The sequence below is a fragment of the Hylobates moloch genome, unplaced genomic scaffold (assembly GCF_009828535.3).
Source record: "Hylobates moloch isolate HMO894 unplaced genomic scaffold, HMol_V3 SCAFFOLD_10, whole genome shotgun sequence".
Classification (NCBI taxonomy): domain Eukaryota; kingdom Metazoa; phylum Chordata; class Mammalia; order Primates; family Hylobatidae; genus Hylobates; species Hylobates moloch.
In genome coordinates this window covers 42,867,219-42,882,741 of record NW_026652285.1, presented here as the reverse complement: position 1 = coordinate 42,882,741, position 15,523 = coordinate 42,867,219, and the positions used below count along the sequence as shown (strand labels likewise).

The window sequence follows — 15,523 nt, the reverse complement described above, 5'->3', positions numbered from 1 at the left end:
TTGTGGTGATGCTAGTGTAAACAAGACTACTGTGCTGGCTGCTATATAAAAATGGAGCAAATACAATTATGTACAGTATATAATGATACTTGATAACAATAATAACTGTTACTGGTTTATGCACTTACTATACTACGCTTTTTATCACTATTTTAGAGCATATTTCTTCTACTTATTTAAAAAAAATGTGAACTGTAAAACAGCCTCAGGCAGGTCCTACAGGAGGTATCCAGAAGAAGGCATTGTTATCACAGGAGATGACAACTCCATGCATGTTATTGCCCCTGAAGGCCTATCAGAAGCTCAAGATGTGGAGGTGGAAGACAGTGATATTGATGATCCGGACCCTGTGTAGGCCTAGGCTAAGGTGTGTGTTTGTGTCTTTGTTTTTAAGAAAAAAGTTTTAAAAGTAAAAAAAAAAAATTGTTTAATAATAAAAAGCTTACAGAATAGGGGTATAAAGAAAGAAAATATTTTATACAGCTATACAATGTGTTTGCGTTTTAAGCTAAGTGTTGCTAAAAGAGTCCAAAAGTTAAAAAAAAAAAAAAAAAAGCTATAAAGTTTAAAAAGGTGCAACAAGCTAAGGTAAATTTCTTTTTGAAGAAAAGGCAAATACTGTTGATTTATTTTTGATGTTTGACCTATCCAAATCGCATACTGAAATTTGATCCCCAATGTTGGAGGTGGCGTCCGATGAGAGGTGTTTGGGTCATGGGGGTGGATACTTCATGAGTGGCTTGGTGTCCTCCTTGCAGTAAGGAGAGTTCACATGAGATCTGGTAGTTAAAAAGACCCTGGCACCTCCTCCCCTCTCTCTTGCTCCGGCTGTTGCCATGTGACATTCCTGCCTCCCCTTCACTTTCTGCCATGAGTAAAAGCTTCCTGATGCCTCACCAGAAGGCAAGCAGATGATGGTGCCATGCTTGTACAGCCTGCGGAACTGTGAGCCAAATAAACCTCTTTTCTTTATAAATTACCCAGTCTCAGGTATTCCTTTATAGCAATGCAAAATGGACAAATGAAATTGTTTTATAAATTTAGTGTAGCCTAAGTATACAGTGTTTATAAAGTCTACAGTAGTATTTAGTAATGTCCTAGGCCTTCATATTCATAGACTCTCTGCTCACTAATGGACTAACCCAGAGCAACTTCCAGCCTTGCAGGGTGCATGCATGGCATGTGCCCTATACAGGTGTACCATTTTTTATCTTTCATTCTGTATTTTTACTGTACTTTTTATGTTTAGATATGTTTAGATACATAAATACTTAACACTGTGTTATAATTGCCTACACTGTTCAGTACAGTAACATGCTGTACAGGTTGATAGTCTAGGAGCAATGGATTTTACCATCTAGCCTCAGTGTGTAGTAGGCTAGACCATCTGGTTTGTGTAAGTACACTCTATGATGTTCATACAATGATGAAATCACCTAACAACACATTTCTCAGAATGTATCCCTGACATTACGCAATGCATGACTGTACTGGTACTAGGGCTTCTTTGAAATAATAACCCACCTAGATTCCTCCAGGGAATCTCCAAGGCAGTAAGCCTCACTCACAGGCTGGGAGCCCCATCTCTTAATCATGAGCAGAGGATTGATTAGCAGGTACCTGAGGAAAATGTCTCTAGTGTGGAAGATGGATACCATACAAACAAATAAAAAACAGAAACAAAAGGCATCTTGGAGAAAACAGAGAGTATGCATGGGGAAGAAAAAAATTTTAAAGCTATCATTAAAACTTTCATTAACATCTTCAGATAGAAAAGAGAAGACACTGAAGTCATGAAACCAAAAAAAAAGATCCTATAAAAACAAAAGGATTCAGAAAACAAAAAGATAATTCAATGGTAGAGATGAAGAAACAGAGAGGAAAGTAGATAGTAAAGACCAAAAAGAAAAGGTGAGAAAAGACAGGAAAGTTTTAGGATCAGGACAAGAAATCCAACATTCAAATAAAGGATTTCCAAAAGAGAAAACAGTGAAAAAACACAATAAGTCAAGAATAAAATAAATCAAGAAAATTTCTCTGAACTGATACGAGTTTATAAACTGAAAGGTTCACCATGTCCAGCAGAGAATTTAGTACTTATGCATCAGTTACTGCTCTAATTGTTTGACGTATATTAACTTGCTTAATCTCCACAACAACCTCATAATGCACAATGCAATCTTTAGAATTTTTTCATGCTTATGAGTGCATTTCCACATTACTTACCTGTACATAATGAAAGTTTATGTTTAGAAAGATGAGTGGATAAGAACTTTTTCTTTTGTAGTAAGAATTCATGCTTCCCTGCCAAAACAAACTTATCTCTTATATCAGTAAAAATAGTCTCTTGCTGTAAAGTCAGTTCTCTTTGTTCACAGTAATGTTCTGTGAAGTTGCTGCAAACTCTGAATTAGCAAATATTGAACCATTGATCTTAGGGGAAATATAGGGTTAGGTTCCTGCAAGCCTCTGGTCACATTTTCACCAATCAATCAGTATAAAACTTTGTTTTATGTCTGTTTCTGCTTAAAGACATCTTATTTTTTGATTTATCACCTTTGAATTTATGACCAACAACACTGCAACTCATGCCTGAATCAAGCTTGTCTAACACATGTGTTTTCTCTGAAAGGCACATCACAACCTTCTTGCTCTAAGGAACACGGCAGCACTTCACCACCATGCTTGAGGGATGTCCTAAACGAGATCACCAACAAAAAGCATAAGAGTTTGAAAAACTTATCGCTGAATAGACTGTGAAAAGAACACGTTTATAGAATGAGAGCTGAAACAAGAAGGCAGGGCATCACCCTGTTCGACCTCCGTTGGGATTGTGCACATCTGGTGCCTTCCCTTTTTTACCACTCTGCATATGTCCACAAATGACCACGACAGAACCACTAGTATTGATTTGTGGGATACAAATAGGTAAATTTTACAGAGAAGAAAAATTTACAAATACAGGATCTGCAAATAGTGAGGATTTACTGTTTTATTATTATGGTTATTAATGCTATGCATGTGAAAGGAGAAAATATTTGGTTAAAGGCAAGTCGAAGATGTCACGTAAAGGGCATTTTGTTGACCTTGGCTCACCCTCTCATACCTTTGCCCCTGCAAACAAACCTTCTGAATCAAGAAACATTTTGTACAATTGTAACAGTTTAGGGACTACTAACATTTTGCTCCGATCTGGTGGATGTCTAGGAAAGACAGCTCCAAAACCTGTGGCAGGCAATCCGGTGACCCTAAAACAAGATAACATTTTTTAGAAAACTTGTTAGAGTGTAATGTGTAAACTTTTAAAATCATTTAAAACTAATCTAGGGGCCGGGCACAGTGGCTCACGCCTGTAATCCCAGAACTTTGGGAGGCCGAGACGGGTGGATTGCCTGTGCTCAGGAGTTCGAGACCAGCCTGGGCAACATGGTAAAACCCCGTCTCTACTAAAAATGCAAAAAAAGTTAGCCAGACGTGGCGGCGTGCACCTGTAGTCCTAGCTACTCAGGAGGCTGAGGCAGGATAATTGCTTGAACCCAGGAGGTGGAGGTTGCAGTGAGCCAAGATCGCGCCACTGTACTCCAGCCTGGGCAGCAGAGCAATACTCCATGTCAAAAAACAAAACAAAACAAAAACTAATTTGGGGTTAGATTTTTATGAGGATTACTTTTCAAAGAGTTTTCATGTTTGCAACTTTTACGAACTTTGTAAAACAAAATGTCTCAAGTCAATGGAATTTTTAGCATTTTTGTCATTATTTTGACTGCATTTTTCAACAATTACAGTATAAGACAAAGGCTATGTGTCATACACTTCGATGGGGAGGCACTGTGCCAGGATGCAGGATGACAGCTTTGATGAATAAAGAGTTTCTATCCTCAAAGAACTCTCTATTCCTGAGGAAATGCCTTCATATAAATAACTAGAATGCAAGTCCAACTGTCATGCAGGACATAAAATACTCAGAGAACAAAAATAGAAAAGCAATTAATTCTGATTAATGACAGCTTACCTAATTCTTACTGCATGTCAGTCAATACTTCTATGCACACTTCATATTTTATTTTATTTCATCTAAATTTCATAACAACCCTACGAAGTAGATGCTTTTGTAATTCCCATTTTACAGGTGAACAAGCTGGGTTATAAACACCAAATAACTTTTACAGTAAATTGTAGAGCTGGGATTCAAACCTGGATAGTCAGAACCCTGGGCCAGAAAAAAAAAAAAAAAAAAAAAACACATATAAAGAGGAAATGGCATTTTAGCTGGGCCCAGAATAAGTAGAGAGTTGATTGGTAAACAATTGAGGAAAAGAAACTCCCAAACAGAGAGAAAAGCATGAGAAGAAAGCATGGAAGCTTGAGACGAATGTGCTTGATGTGTTCCCTTAGTGTGGAACTGGGGTATATATACCTTTTTGCTACTTATACAAGTCCTTTCTGCATGTCCACATTCTATAAGTAAAGAAAAGTATTAAGAATACCTTTCAATAATCCCAGAGCTCACTGTTTCCTCATTCAATAAAGCCTTGCTCTTCATTTCAGCCCATTCTGTGTTTAAACACATTTGTGACAACTTTTCATGTGTTTCTGATATCCAAATCTGGAAACACAGAAGCCACATGTAAGAAAAATGAATTCTTACTAAAAATGGTCGGTTACTGAAACACGTTTTTATTGAAGTACATTCTGATTTTAATTGTTGACTCTAGTTAACATTAAAAATAAGTAATAGCTCATAGCTCTCAATTATTTCATCATAAATATGTAAAAATAGCAATTACTGGATGCTGTTGGGAAATAAAAAGCAAATTGGTTGTTTCTGTGAAACAGAAAGAACTGCATTCAATTAAATATACTAACTCTACCTACTTTCTATTTCCTTCTTTATCCTTTTCAGGGTTGGTATATTTTAAATACCCTAAGTAGGAAAATGTTTGTTGCAATCACTTTGTAAATCACAAGGACTTCAGATATCATCATCATCATCATCATTATTATTCACTTTCTGTCATACAGCATAATTCAATTAATTACTAAGCAATTATTGCGATGTGGAAAAATCTGCAAACTATATGATGTACTCAAACCAATTGCAGAAACATCAAGGGTAGCAACTCAGGGATCAAAGGAACAAAAATGGATATAAGGGATTCAATATTTTCTCCATACAAAACTCTAGAAGATCATGAAGCTGGAGGTTCAGAGCCAAGAACCAGAACTCATCACCAAGAAAATCCATTACTTTATCTGAAAGACTAGATTCCCCAAGATATTCATGAAGCCTGAGAACACATTAATATCACTAGACTTTCTGGTTTTTATTGTTTGTTTGTTTGTTTGTTTGTTTTTAAAGAGAGACCACTCTTTAGAAAACCAGAGCCTTCAACTGCAAGAGTATCATGGCTATAGTCAGATGCTTTGGGTCCATTTTGCTTAAGTAATAAGGTTTTGCTATAACCAGGAGTCTAGCCTAGTCAAAACCATTTTGATTAAGTCTCTGGTGCTGGTTTCCTGGTCTACTCCATGGCTCTCTGGATCCTTGGCTTCTCAGAGCATTGCTCTCCAAGACCTCAACCTCCTGAATTACTATCCTCCCAGCCAAATTTCCCAGCTTTGATCCATATAGCCTTAGCTCAACTACTCTTCTTCTTAGATGTTCAGGTGTCAAAGTCAATGGTAGGGGACACTACATTGGGTCTTATTTATTTTAACAGCAAAAAAAATCTTTTGAGAAATAATTAGTAGCCACCATTTTGTTTGAAGGTAAAAGATTGACCAAAAAATTAAGCTTAGATTGCTTCTCAGCCTTTTGGCTAAGATCAAGTGTAAAAATTAAGCTTAGATATGCTCTGATGATTTTTAACAGTAAAATATTTCAGCAAATCAACCAACTCTTTGAAAATCATATGAAACAAAGATATTGCCAAACATAAAATAGAGGAGTTAAAGGAAACAGACAATCATAGCATTAGTGGAGCAGAATGAGTGCTTATTCTGTGCCAGACAATGTACTAAGCACTTTAAATGTATTATTTCAATACCTTCTCAAAGCAACCCTGTGAGTGTTATGTATTAATATCAATCATGGTCTCAGAAGGGAAAAACAATCAAATTGGGGACTGAGGAGAACTTAATGAAGGATCTCTTTATAAACGTGTGGGAATCATTAAGAAAATCAACACTATTGGCCGAGCGCGGTGGCTCACGCTTGTAATCCCAGCACTTTGGGAGGCCGAGGTGGGCGGATCACGAGGTCAGGAGATCGAGACCACGGTGAAACCCCGTCTCTACTAAAAATACAAAAAAAATTAGCCAGGCGTGGTGGCGGGCGCCTGTAGTCCCAGCTACTCAGAGAGGCTGAAGCAGGAGAATGGCATGAACCTGAGAGGTGGAGCTTGCAGTGAGCCGAGATCGCGCCACTGCACTCCAGCAGGGCGACAGAGCAAGACTCTGTCTCAAAAAAAAAAAAAAAAAAAAGATAATCAACACTATTGAAGCACCCTGAGGATAGCAATAGTGGAGAACCTTGAGGGTAGAACAGTTACTGTAACTCAGAACAACCTACAGCTATAGTGAGGGCCACCTGATAGTTGTATTAACCTACTCAGAACAACCTACAGCTGTAGTGAGGGCCACTTGATAGTTGTATCTTTCATAACAGAAACCCAGCCACTGCCAAACCATGGTCCTACAAGGAGGAAATCACAGTAATAAGTGTCCAAGCTCCCTCTCCTCCCACCTCTGGTCACCTGCCAGTGCCTCCCATGGGCCCATCCAGTGGAAAGCCAGAAGGCAAGGAGCTCATTGCAGCCAACCCTAGAGGTCAGCCTCCTTGGCACAAAGCAGAGTGAGAGGAGTGGAGAGTGGACCTGGAGGTGCAAATGAAGAACACTTGGTATGATTTATTTCTGTTTTAAAAAAGGGAAAACTAAGGCTGGAAGGGATTAAATAATGCCCAGGCAAATCAGCTAGAAAGTAGAAGCTCCACAATTTAAGACTCATGCAGTCTGCCTCATTCATTCATTCATCCATCTATCCACATCTATTAAGTGCCAGGCATCATACTAGGTTCTACAACTAGATTTGTAAACAAATTCCAGAGGCTACACTAGCTATAGCATAGTAGGTTATAGTAAATCATGGGGATAATGGTAATAACAGCACATGGCCAGAAACCGTTCTAAATATCTTCACATTAAATGCTTGTGACAACTCTACAATTCTCACTTTACACATAAGGAAATAAAGACATGGAAAGTTTGAGACTCAACTTAAGTTACAACCCTGTAAGTGGTAGAGCCAAGAATTAAAGAGAAGCCATCTGACTCCAAAGACAACTCTTAACTTCTGTTTCCTGTACCAGCGGCAAATGTTATCTCCCAATATTAGACATTCCTTCTTCATCATCAATAGAATCCCCAAACTTTAGCTGGGTGCCTGGTGTTGCAGACCACATTTTTCAGATTATTTTACACTTAGATATGATCAGTGACTGGTTCTGGACAATTGAGCATAAGTGGAAATAGTTGTTTCCTGGAAAGAACTTCCAGAAAAAGTCCTTCTTTTCTTTTCCTTCTTGCTACCTGGAATGGGGACATAATGACTGTTTTCCAGCAGCCATCTTGGGTCCTACCCAAGGATGGCAGAGCAGAAAACTGGAAGGAATTGGTCTCTGACAATACATAGAACTTTCATACCAGTCCTGCTATCCTCTAGACCCTTTACATGAAATAATACAACCCTATATGAACAGCCTCTGTTGATTTTCAGTGTCTGTTGCATGTAGGCAAACCTAATCCTACACCATCTTAATGTGAAAAAATCACTTTGGTGCAGAAATGTTCATAACCTGACATAAGGATGGTACTTCATAAAAGCACTTCCATATGTTTAAAAGTCTTTTGGGCTTTGTATATATGTATATCACAGACTGGAGATTGGCAATTTGGTATGTGAGATAGCTAAATTAACACAGCACAAACTCGCAGGATAATCACTAAAATTTCCATTTAATTTACATAATAAAATCTAGCTTGAGACAAATTATAATATAGAAAATATCTAATGGATATAGGAAGCTCATTTCATAATATTATTCATATTCCCTGTTTTCCTGAGTATGAATTATTTTTAAATCCCAATTTCTATTCTTCTAGAATGAATTCCCATTTGTGCTACACTTATGGGAAGAAAATCCAGTAGACACATAACCTGGGTGACTGGTACAGGGAATGAGGAGAACACTTATGACTTCTCAGGTTATATATTTCAGGTTGGCCAGACTGTTCTGTTGAGGATGACTTACCCTTGGCAGAATCTCTCATGGCAAGATTCATTTTAGATAATCCCCAATTGACAATTCTTTCCTGGGTTCTTTACAGGCACCCAGAAAGTATATTCCTCTGACTCACAGTGAAGGAAGCTGTATTGGTCCGTTTTCATGCTGCTGATAAAGACATACCCAAGACTGGGTAATTTACAAAAGAAAGAGGTTTAATGGATTTACAGTTCCACTAGTCTGGGGAGGCCTCATAATCATGGCAGAAGGCAGTGAGGAGCAAGTCACATCTTACATGGATGGCAGCAGGCAAAGAGAGAGAGAGTGTGTGCTTGTGCAGGGGAACTCCAGTTTTTAAAGCCATTAGATCTCATGAGACTTATGCACTATTACAAGAACAGCATGGGAAAGACCCGCCACCATGATTCAATTATCTCCCACTGGGTCCCTCCCACATCTTGTAGGGAATTATAGGAGCTACAGGACGAGATTTGGGTGGGGACACAGAGCCAAACCATATTAGAAGCTCAGGTACTTCTCACATCAAGCTTTTCCCTCTGATGCCACAGGCTGCTTCTGGAACCCTCCAGTCTGCAGCGTTTTGTCAAGCATGAGTGAGACCCCAGTGCATCAAGTTCCCTGGGTGGTATCATTGAGGCCCCACTCTCAGGGTGGGAATTAAGGAGACACACTTCCCACCCCTACCCCTTAAGGGATTAGAGGGGTGGGATTCACAGCATGCACGCTCTCTCCAGACAACTCCTCCAACTTCTAAATTATTTTAGCCAGATCTCTTTGATTTCAACCTTTTTTATTTGTTTTTAAATCATCAAGGTGAATGAGACACCAAGCAGCTCAAAACTCAGTTACTGCCCAAATAATTTGCATGTTTTCTGCATGAGTGGGTTGGCATCTCACTTACTTGGAATAAAGGAGGAGTTGGCATCTATTATCTTAGATCTTCAGTCATAACTAAGGAAGAGTCTTATTTTAGCCTGTTAAGCAGCATTCCCCCTACCAACTGTAGCTTTTCTGCACCATTGCCAAAAAAAATACAAAGGCTTGATTATCTTTTAAAATCATCACAAAGACCATACTTATTTCTCAGAAGTTTTGTCCTTGGAAATCCTGGCTGTTTTCGCATCTAGGTTAACTCAGCAGTGCGATGTAAAGATTCTAAAGGATCTGAGAGAGGCCTCTGCAAATATAACCACTACTATTTTGAACAACTGAGACTCATAGGGTGCAATTAGAAAAATAATTTTATTGTTTTCCTAAACTACCTCTTCAAGCAAGCTTTTGTGAGCTTCTTCCTTCTTCCTCTTTTTTTTTTTTTTCTCTTTTTTTAGAAATAGGGTCTCACTGTTACCCATGCCGAAGTGTAGTGGCACAATCATAGCTCACTGCAGCCTCAAACTCATGGGCTCAAGCAATCCTCCTGCCTCAGCCTCCCAAGTAGCTAGGACTACAAGTGTGCACCACCACACCTGGCTTATGGGATGCTCCTTTTCCTGTCTCTAGCAGAAATAAATTTATAACAAGTCTCATTTTTTCCTGATCACTCTGAGATAACAAAACCACTCCTTGTCACAAAATAGTCTCAATTAAATATTTAATATTAGTAAAATAAACACAAAAGGCTCTTCTAGTTGTCTGGGGGAAAGGAAAAGCAGAGCAGGTGGAGAAATAAAAAATTATCCAACCCGGCCTACCCTTCACACTGACTTCCCTCTGCAGACTTACCAGCCTAGAGCAGGCTGTAGCTGGAGGAAGAGAAAAGCTTTAACTCTAAATGAAATTCATCATTTTGATGAAATATTTTAGTTATTGAAATGTGACCAATAGGCTTTTTATTATCTGAGATTGACCATAAAACCTAAGAAAGCTGCACAGGATTTTGTCCAAGCATAAAGGAAGAACTGACTCCAGAAAGCAGGGTAAATAGGCAGTGGAGGCAAAAAATATGGATGTGTGTGTCTCTGCATGTTTGTGCGTGCGGTGTGTGTATGTACATGCACATGATTGCCCAATTTAAGTCTCATTTGTTCAACATAACAGTTATACCTGCTTAAGCAAACTATATTAGTCTAGTTTCTGTAAGAGTTAAATTAGGGCATGATTACTGATGTAGAAAAGGAGCAGCAAATGAACGTGATGGGATCAAAATGCTGGGTGGCCTGCTTTCATTCCCATCCCAAATGTCTGGAAATGACAGAGAAGATATTTGCTAGAATAAATAGACTCGGAGATGCAGCAGAAAACAAGAGAAGTACACTCAGTGGGCCAAAATTTATACGGAATTCCTAACACGGGAAAGCCAGATGTGATTGCGGTGATATTGGAAAAGCTGATCCAAAGTTGTTCCAGGAGAGAATGCTGAAACCTGTGACATCAACCACAAGCTCCAGGATTATGGAGACAGGAAGCAAGAGGAGACCCTAGCTCAACAGCCTACTATCCCCAAACATCTTCCTTTCCCCTGCAATGGCATTTAAAATTATTCCATTTATAAACATTTGATCCATATACCCCTTTCAGGTGCTTAGATATGAATGCAAGAAGCATCTATAAGATTATAAGATAATACTGATCAAAATACTATCCTACAATGTCAAAGAAAAAAATACTTGAACCAATTAAGTAAATAATTGAATTTCCCATATCCGGTATAATTATATCCTTGGTATCCCTTTTAGGAACATTAGTTTTCAAATGTGATATTTTTATTCACTAAAACAGCTCAGATTTAGGCTTATTCGGCTATTCTTAATCTATTCATAAAATGAATGCTAATATACTTTTGTACTATTCATTTATTTGCCATTTTTAAATCCAAAATATCTGTGATGCTGTTAATATTAGCCTAATTTGCTCAACAATGTTGTCCTGTTAGTTCCAGAAATGCCTTGGCATTGAGCCACTAGCCATATAAGAAAAATCTGTTTAATAAATTGCTCATGTATTTCTTTGTCCATTTGTGTCTGACAAGTTCTCAGCTTCTATGACACAGCATCATATGTGTTCCGTACTTAATCCTTCTAAATGTATGGGATTCAACATGCACTCCCTTCTCAGAAGTGGTCTTTCTTTGGCCTCCCAGTGGCTCTCACTTTAGTATTAGCCTCACATGCTAGGAAGGTAACATAAGTGATTGTGATAGGGCCTTTGGTAGTGTTGTGAGGATCCTTGGGTGAGAGGCTTTACAAGTTGAAACAACGATGATAGACATACTCTTGATGATTTTAGTTTGCATGGAATTCACCCGGGTAGAGATATGTAGCACCTGAATAAAGTCCAGGTAAAAGACCATAGTTTAGAATGCTATTACCCACTAAGCTTAGAATAAGAAAATCAGGGCAAACCCAGTGGCTTGAACTACTGTTCTCCTGTGAATCTATTTCCCCAATGGCCTCACTTGGCCTCCTGAAACCTGAGGGACCATTGAAGTAGGAAATCAATTATCTCACCATTGAAACCTGAATGGTATGTTTCCAGATTCTGCCAAGAGATGGTTCCTTTAGGATTCAGCTCCAGAGCTTCAAAGGAAACCACACCCAAACCTCCTTCCAACCCATTTCAGTTCAGGTGCACCTCACAGCATCCTGATGTTCTTCCTATCATAGCATCCATCATACCCTTTGCCACCATGGTTATGTGTTCCCATTTCCCCTAGGAACCTATGAGTTCCTTATATTAAAGTACCAATTTTTGAATTATGTTTCTTACCCTAGCACTTAGCATTATGCCTGGCAAAGTAATGGGGCCTCAAAAAATGTTTGTTGAATGTAGAACTTCTTCCTTTTATCCTCTTCCCTTTCTCCCTCCTCCCCTTCCTCCCTCCCTTCCTTCTTTGTTTCCTTCCTTCATCCCTTCCTCCCTCCCTTACTTCATTTCTTCCTTCTTCTCTTTCTTCCACAAATACTTATTGAGCATCCACTATGTTCTAGGCACTGTTCTAGGAACTGGGGATAAAACAGGAAACAAAATAGACCAAAATCCCCACTTTCATAGAGCTCGTATTCTAACAGGAGGTGACAAAGGATTAATAACTAAATAAGTCTAAAATATGTCCGGCAATGTAAGTGTCATGAAGAAAACTAAAGTAGGGAAAGGGGATAGAGAGATATGATAAGAATGGACTGCTCTTTTACATACAAAAGGGCAATTGGCTCATTGAACAAGTGGGACTTGTAAGTAGGTACAATCAGAAAACAAATCTATTTTTCCTCCATCACTGCCCATCCACAGTCATTTGGAGGGACTAGTTCTTTCTCATGCTCCTTGATGAAATATAAGACAGGTCCCGGGGCGTTTCTGGTGACTCTCAGATAATACAAAACTTCTCTGGCTACTTTTGTCCCAAGAGGATTTTCACTGAGGTAATTAAAATGCCAGTCCCATATAATAGCCAAAACTTCTAACTTCATGGGAAGATTCTCATTCCTCCACCTTGGGGCTGCTTTGGCCTGGCCCACTATATTGGGAACAGGGGGCACAGTTGGCTTCTTCTCAATTATCCCACTTGGACTTCTTCCCTATTCCCCACCACCCTCTATCTCCTTGGGGACAGATGCCATGGATGTGTGGAGATGAGGAAGAGAGAGAGGTAAATGTGGGAATGGCAGAATGTAATCTTGCTTTGGTTTCCCCTGGGTATGTTTATCTTTGACCCTCTCTGGCACTGGTGAATGTTCCAAGGTGACTTTCTTGGGAGGTTCTAGTAGGCTTTGGGATCACCTCTGGGAACATTGAATGGCATGTCCCATGATAGAAGATGCCTCTGGCTAGACTTAAATGTCTTGCCTCAGCTCTTGGAAACCCAGCTAGACGCCCTCCCATCTCTCCTTTTTTCCTTCTACAAATATTTATTGGGCACCCACTATGAGATGCTGTTCGACAGGCTCTGAAATGACTCCACGTCATTTTCTTCTTCCCCATGGTCCACAATGGATCCACAAGAGGCACATCTGGGACTGAGGAGTCACACATCCTTGCTCCACCTCTAGAGGAGCTGGCTCCGTCTTTCTGCTCTGCTTCCTCTGACCAGTCACCAGAGCCTTGTGTCTAACTTTGTGAGGCACACAATGGTTCTTGCAGATAAGACTTAGAGGACACTCTTTCCAAAACCCTCTCTGTACTATCAAACTCCTCTTGAGGCTTCTTGCATTTCAATTCTCTTATATCCCTCATGTGAGTGGGAGCCTATTAGCACCATCTTCTTTGAGGATCTTGCATAAGTGACCTAATTCTTTACTTCGGCACATAAGGCTATTGTTCTGTTCTTAGACTTTTAGAGCCTTAGCCAAAATGTAGACAAAAGTAAGTCCCATTTGAAATTCTGCTACAAATATATGATGATCACATTAGCTCCTGCAACAGCATTTAAGGACAAGGACACCTTCAATCAGCTAAATGAAAATGCAGTGGACATACAAAGCAGCCACTCAGCAGCAATCTTGCAAAAATCCAAAAATGTTAAGAAGGCATTCAGAAGGGGAAACAGATGGGAATAGGGCTAGCCAGCATGTGTGTGGACATAATTCAGGAAATAGGACAGAAGTTATGGCTAAGATGTAAGAAATCAAAGCCCCAACACATATGCAGTGAGATATACAATATCCAAGCCAGCGCAAAAAATAATCAAGTCTATTTTCTACAAGGAAGGTGCAGTGTAGTGGGGTAAAAAGGCCAGCACACTAGACATGGAAAAGTTTGGTACTCCAGGAGGCAGTTTGGAAAAGTCTCTAAGATCTTAATGTTTAGAGCCAGAGAAGAACAATAGATTTTAATTTTTAATACACTTTCTAGCGTTCGACTTTTCACCAGTGATTAAGCTTCACTTGTTCTCAGTTCCCTCATCTATCCAATGTGGATCACGCATGATACCTGCCTGAAGAGCTGTCCAGAGGATGAAATGAAGTGCTTTTAATGGAACCATCTTGTTGAATTGATCCTATTGCATCAATAGGATGCAATCATAAAGCGATTTCATTTTTAATCAAACTGCCCCTTCCCTCCCACAGCAAGTTATTTCCTTTTGTTTAGTAAAAGTCTTAGGCAAGTCTCTTCTTGACCACTACTGTCCCTGCCCCGAGGGCAGTGCACTCCCTCTTTCTGCTGTGCCATATCAGGCATGACCTCTCACATTTAGGTTTGTAGGCTGGACCCCGTGTCCTCTAAATTCCAGGACATACATATTAATCTCTCTGAGTGGTTCCCTTGAAACCCCTCTCAACTGGAGAAAGACGGGCACAGAACCCACAACTACATGAATCCTCTTTTAACTCTTCAGCCCCTTGTCTTCAAGGACATAACTACTCATACTGGTTTAATCTAATTTAGTCTCTTAGCAGTTCCTGCCTAGGCGGCCCAGATTCTTGCTTTAAGGCATGTGGTTCCTGCCAACTATCAAGAGTGTCTTTAGGCCCTTATCAAAACTCTGTAACAACAGGAAGAAGGACTTGCCCATCCTCTTGCTACATCCAACCTCACACCTGGCATGTGAAGGTGTGGGGGCTCGGCACCAGTATCCCCTCCTTCTCTTTACACTTGGGACCTTGGGTGAGTCATTTAAGATCTGTAAGTCTAGGTTTAGAACTAAATAATAATATACTTCTTGACAGCTTTATAGCTTTGTTGTGAAGAATGAAAAACAAGATGGATGAGCCAGTGCTTTATACACAGAAAGTCTATAGGGAAAAATGTAAATTGCTATTAAGATAGAGAATAGCAGTTCCATCAGAAATAGTGATTCCTCAGTCTGTTTTCTTTTCTATTGAATACACATTCCAAATATGGCAGGTGAAGGACAGGGTTTCAATGGCCATCAACAAAAAGACATACAGACAGTAAATACTTGTTTACACAATCTCATTAAACCTGAGGCTTGACCACTGTAATGCATATAATATTGGGGAAGGAACGTTTGTGGCTCCTATACCTCATATCCCGCTTCATCTCACTTCCCCCCATGATATGAGGTATAGGACTATCCAGAGACCAAGAGCATTTCTATATAGGAATCAAAAATGAATGTTTTTAAGGACCAAAAGTTCTTTAAAAACATCTTTAATATAGGAATCAAAAATAAATGTTTTTTAAGGACCAAATTCTCTAAGTGCGTGTCAAGCAATGCCTGCCTTGCCCAACTTACTCTTGTCCTGACCACAGCCCCATTCTAAAGAAAGCAAGGTGAAGCTGTGTTTGTGGGGGAATGGAGCAAGTGGATGTTGACTGAGT

The 15,523-nt window shown here is 39.4% G+C and overlaps 1 protein-coding gene across 4 annotated transcripts in view; it reads right to left on the bottom strand.

The window, feature by feature from the left end:
* Positions 1–15,523, bottom strand: part of CFAP95 (cilia and flagella associated protein 95) — an 85,047-nt gene that overhangs the window by 45,830 nt on the left and 23,694 nt on the right. For all 4 annotated transcript variants that reach the window (XM_032162646.2, XM_032162647.2, XM_058445670.1 and 1 more), the window contains 2 exons: positions 4,488–4,606; positions 3,180–3,248 (listed from right to left, as the gene is read on the bottom strand). In XM_032162646.2, coding sequence (XP_032018537.1) covers positions 3,180–3,248; positions 4,488–4,606 — 188 coding nt within the window. The remainder of the gene's footprint in view (positions 1–3,179; positions 3,249–4,487; positions 4,607–15,523) is intronic.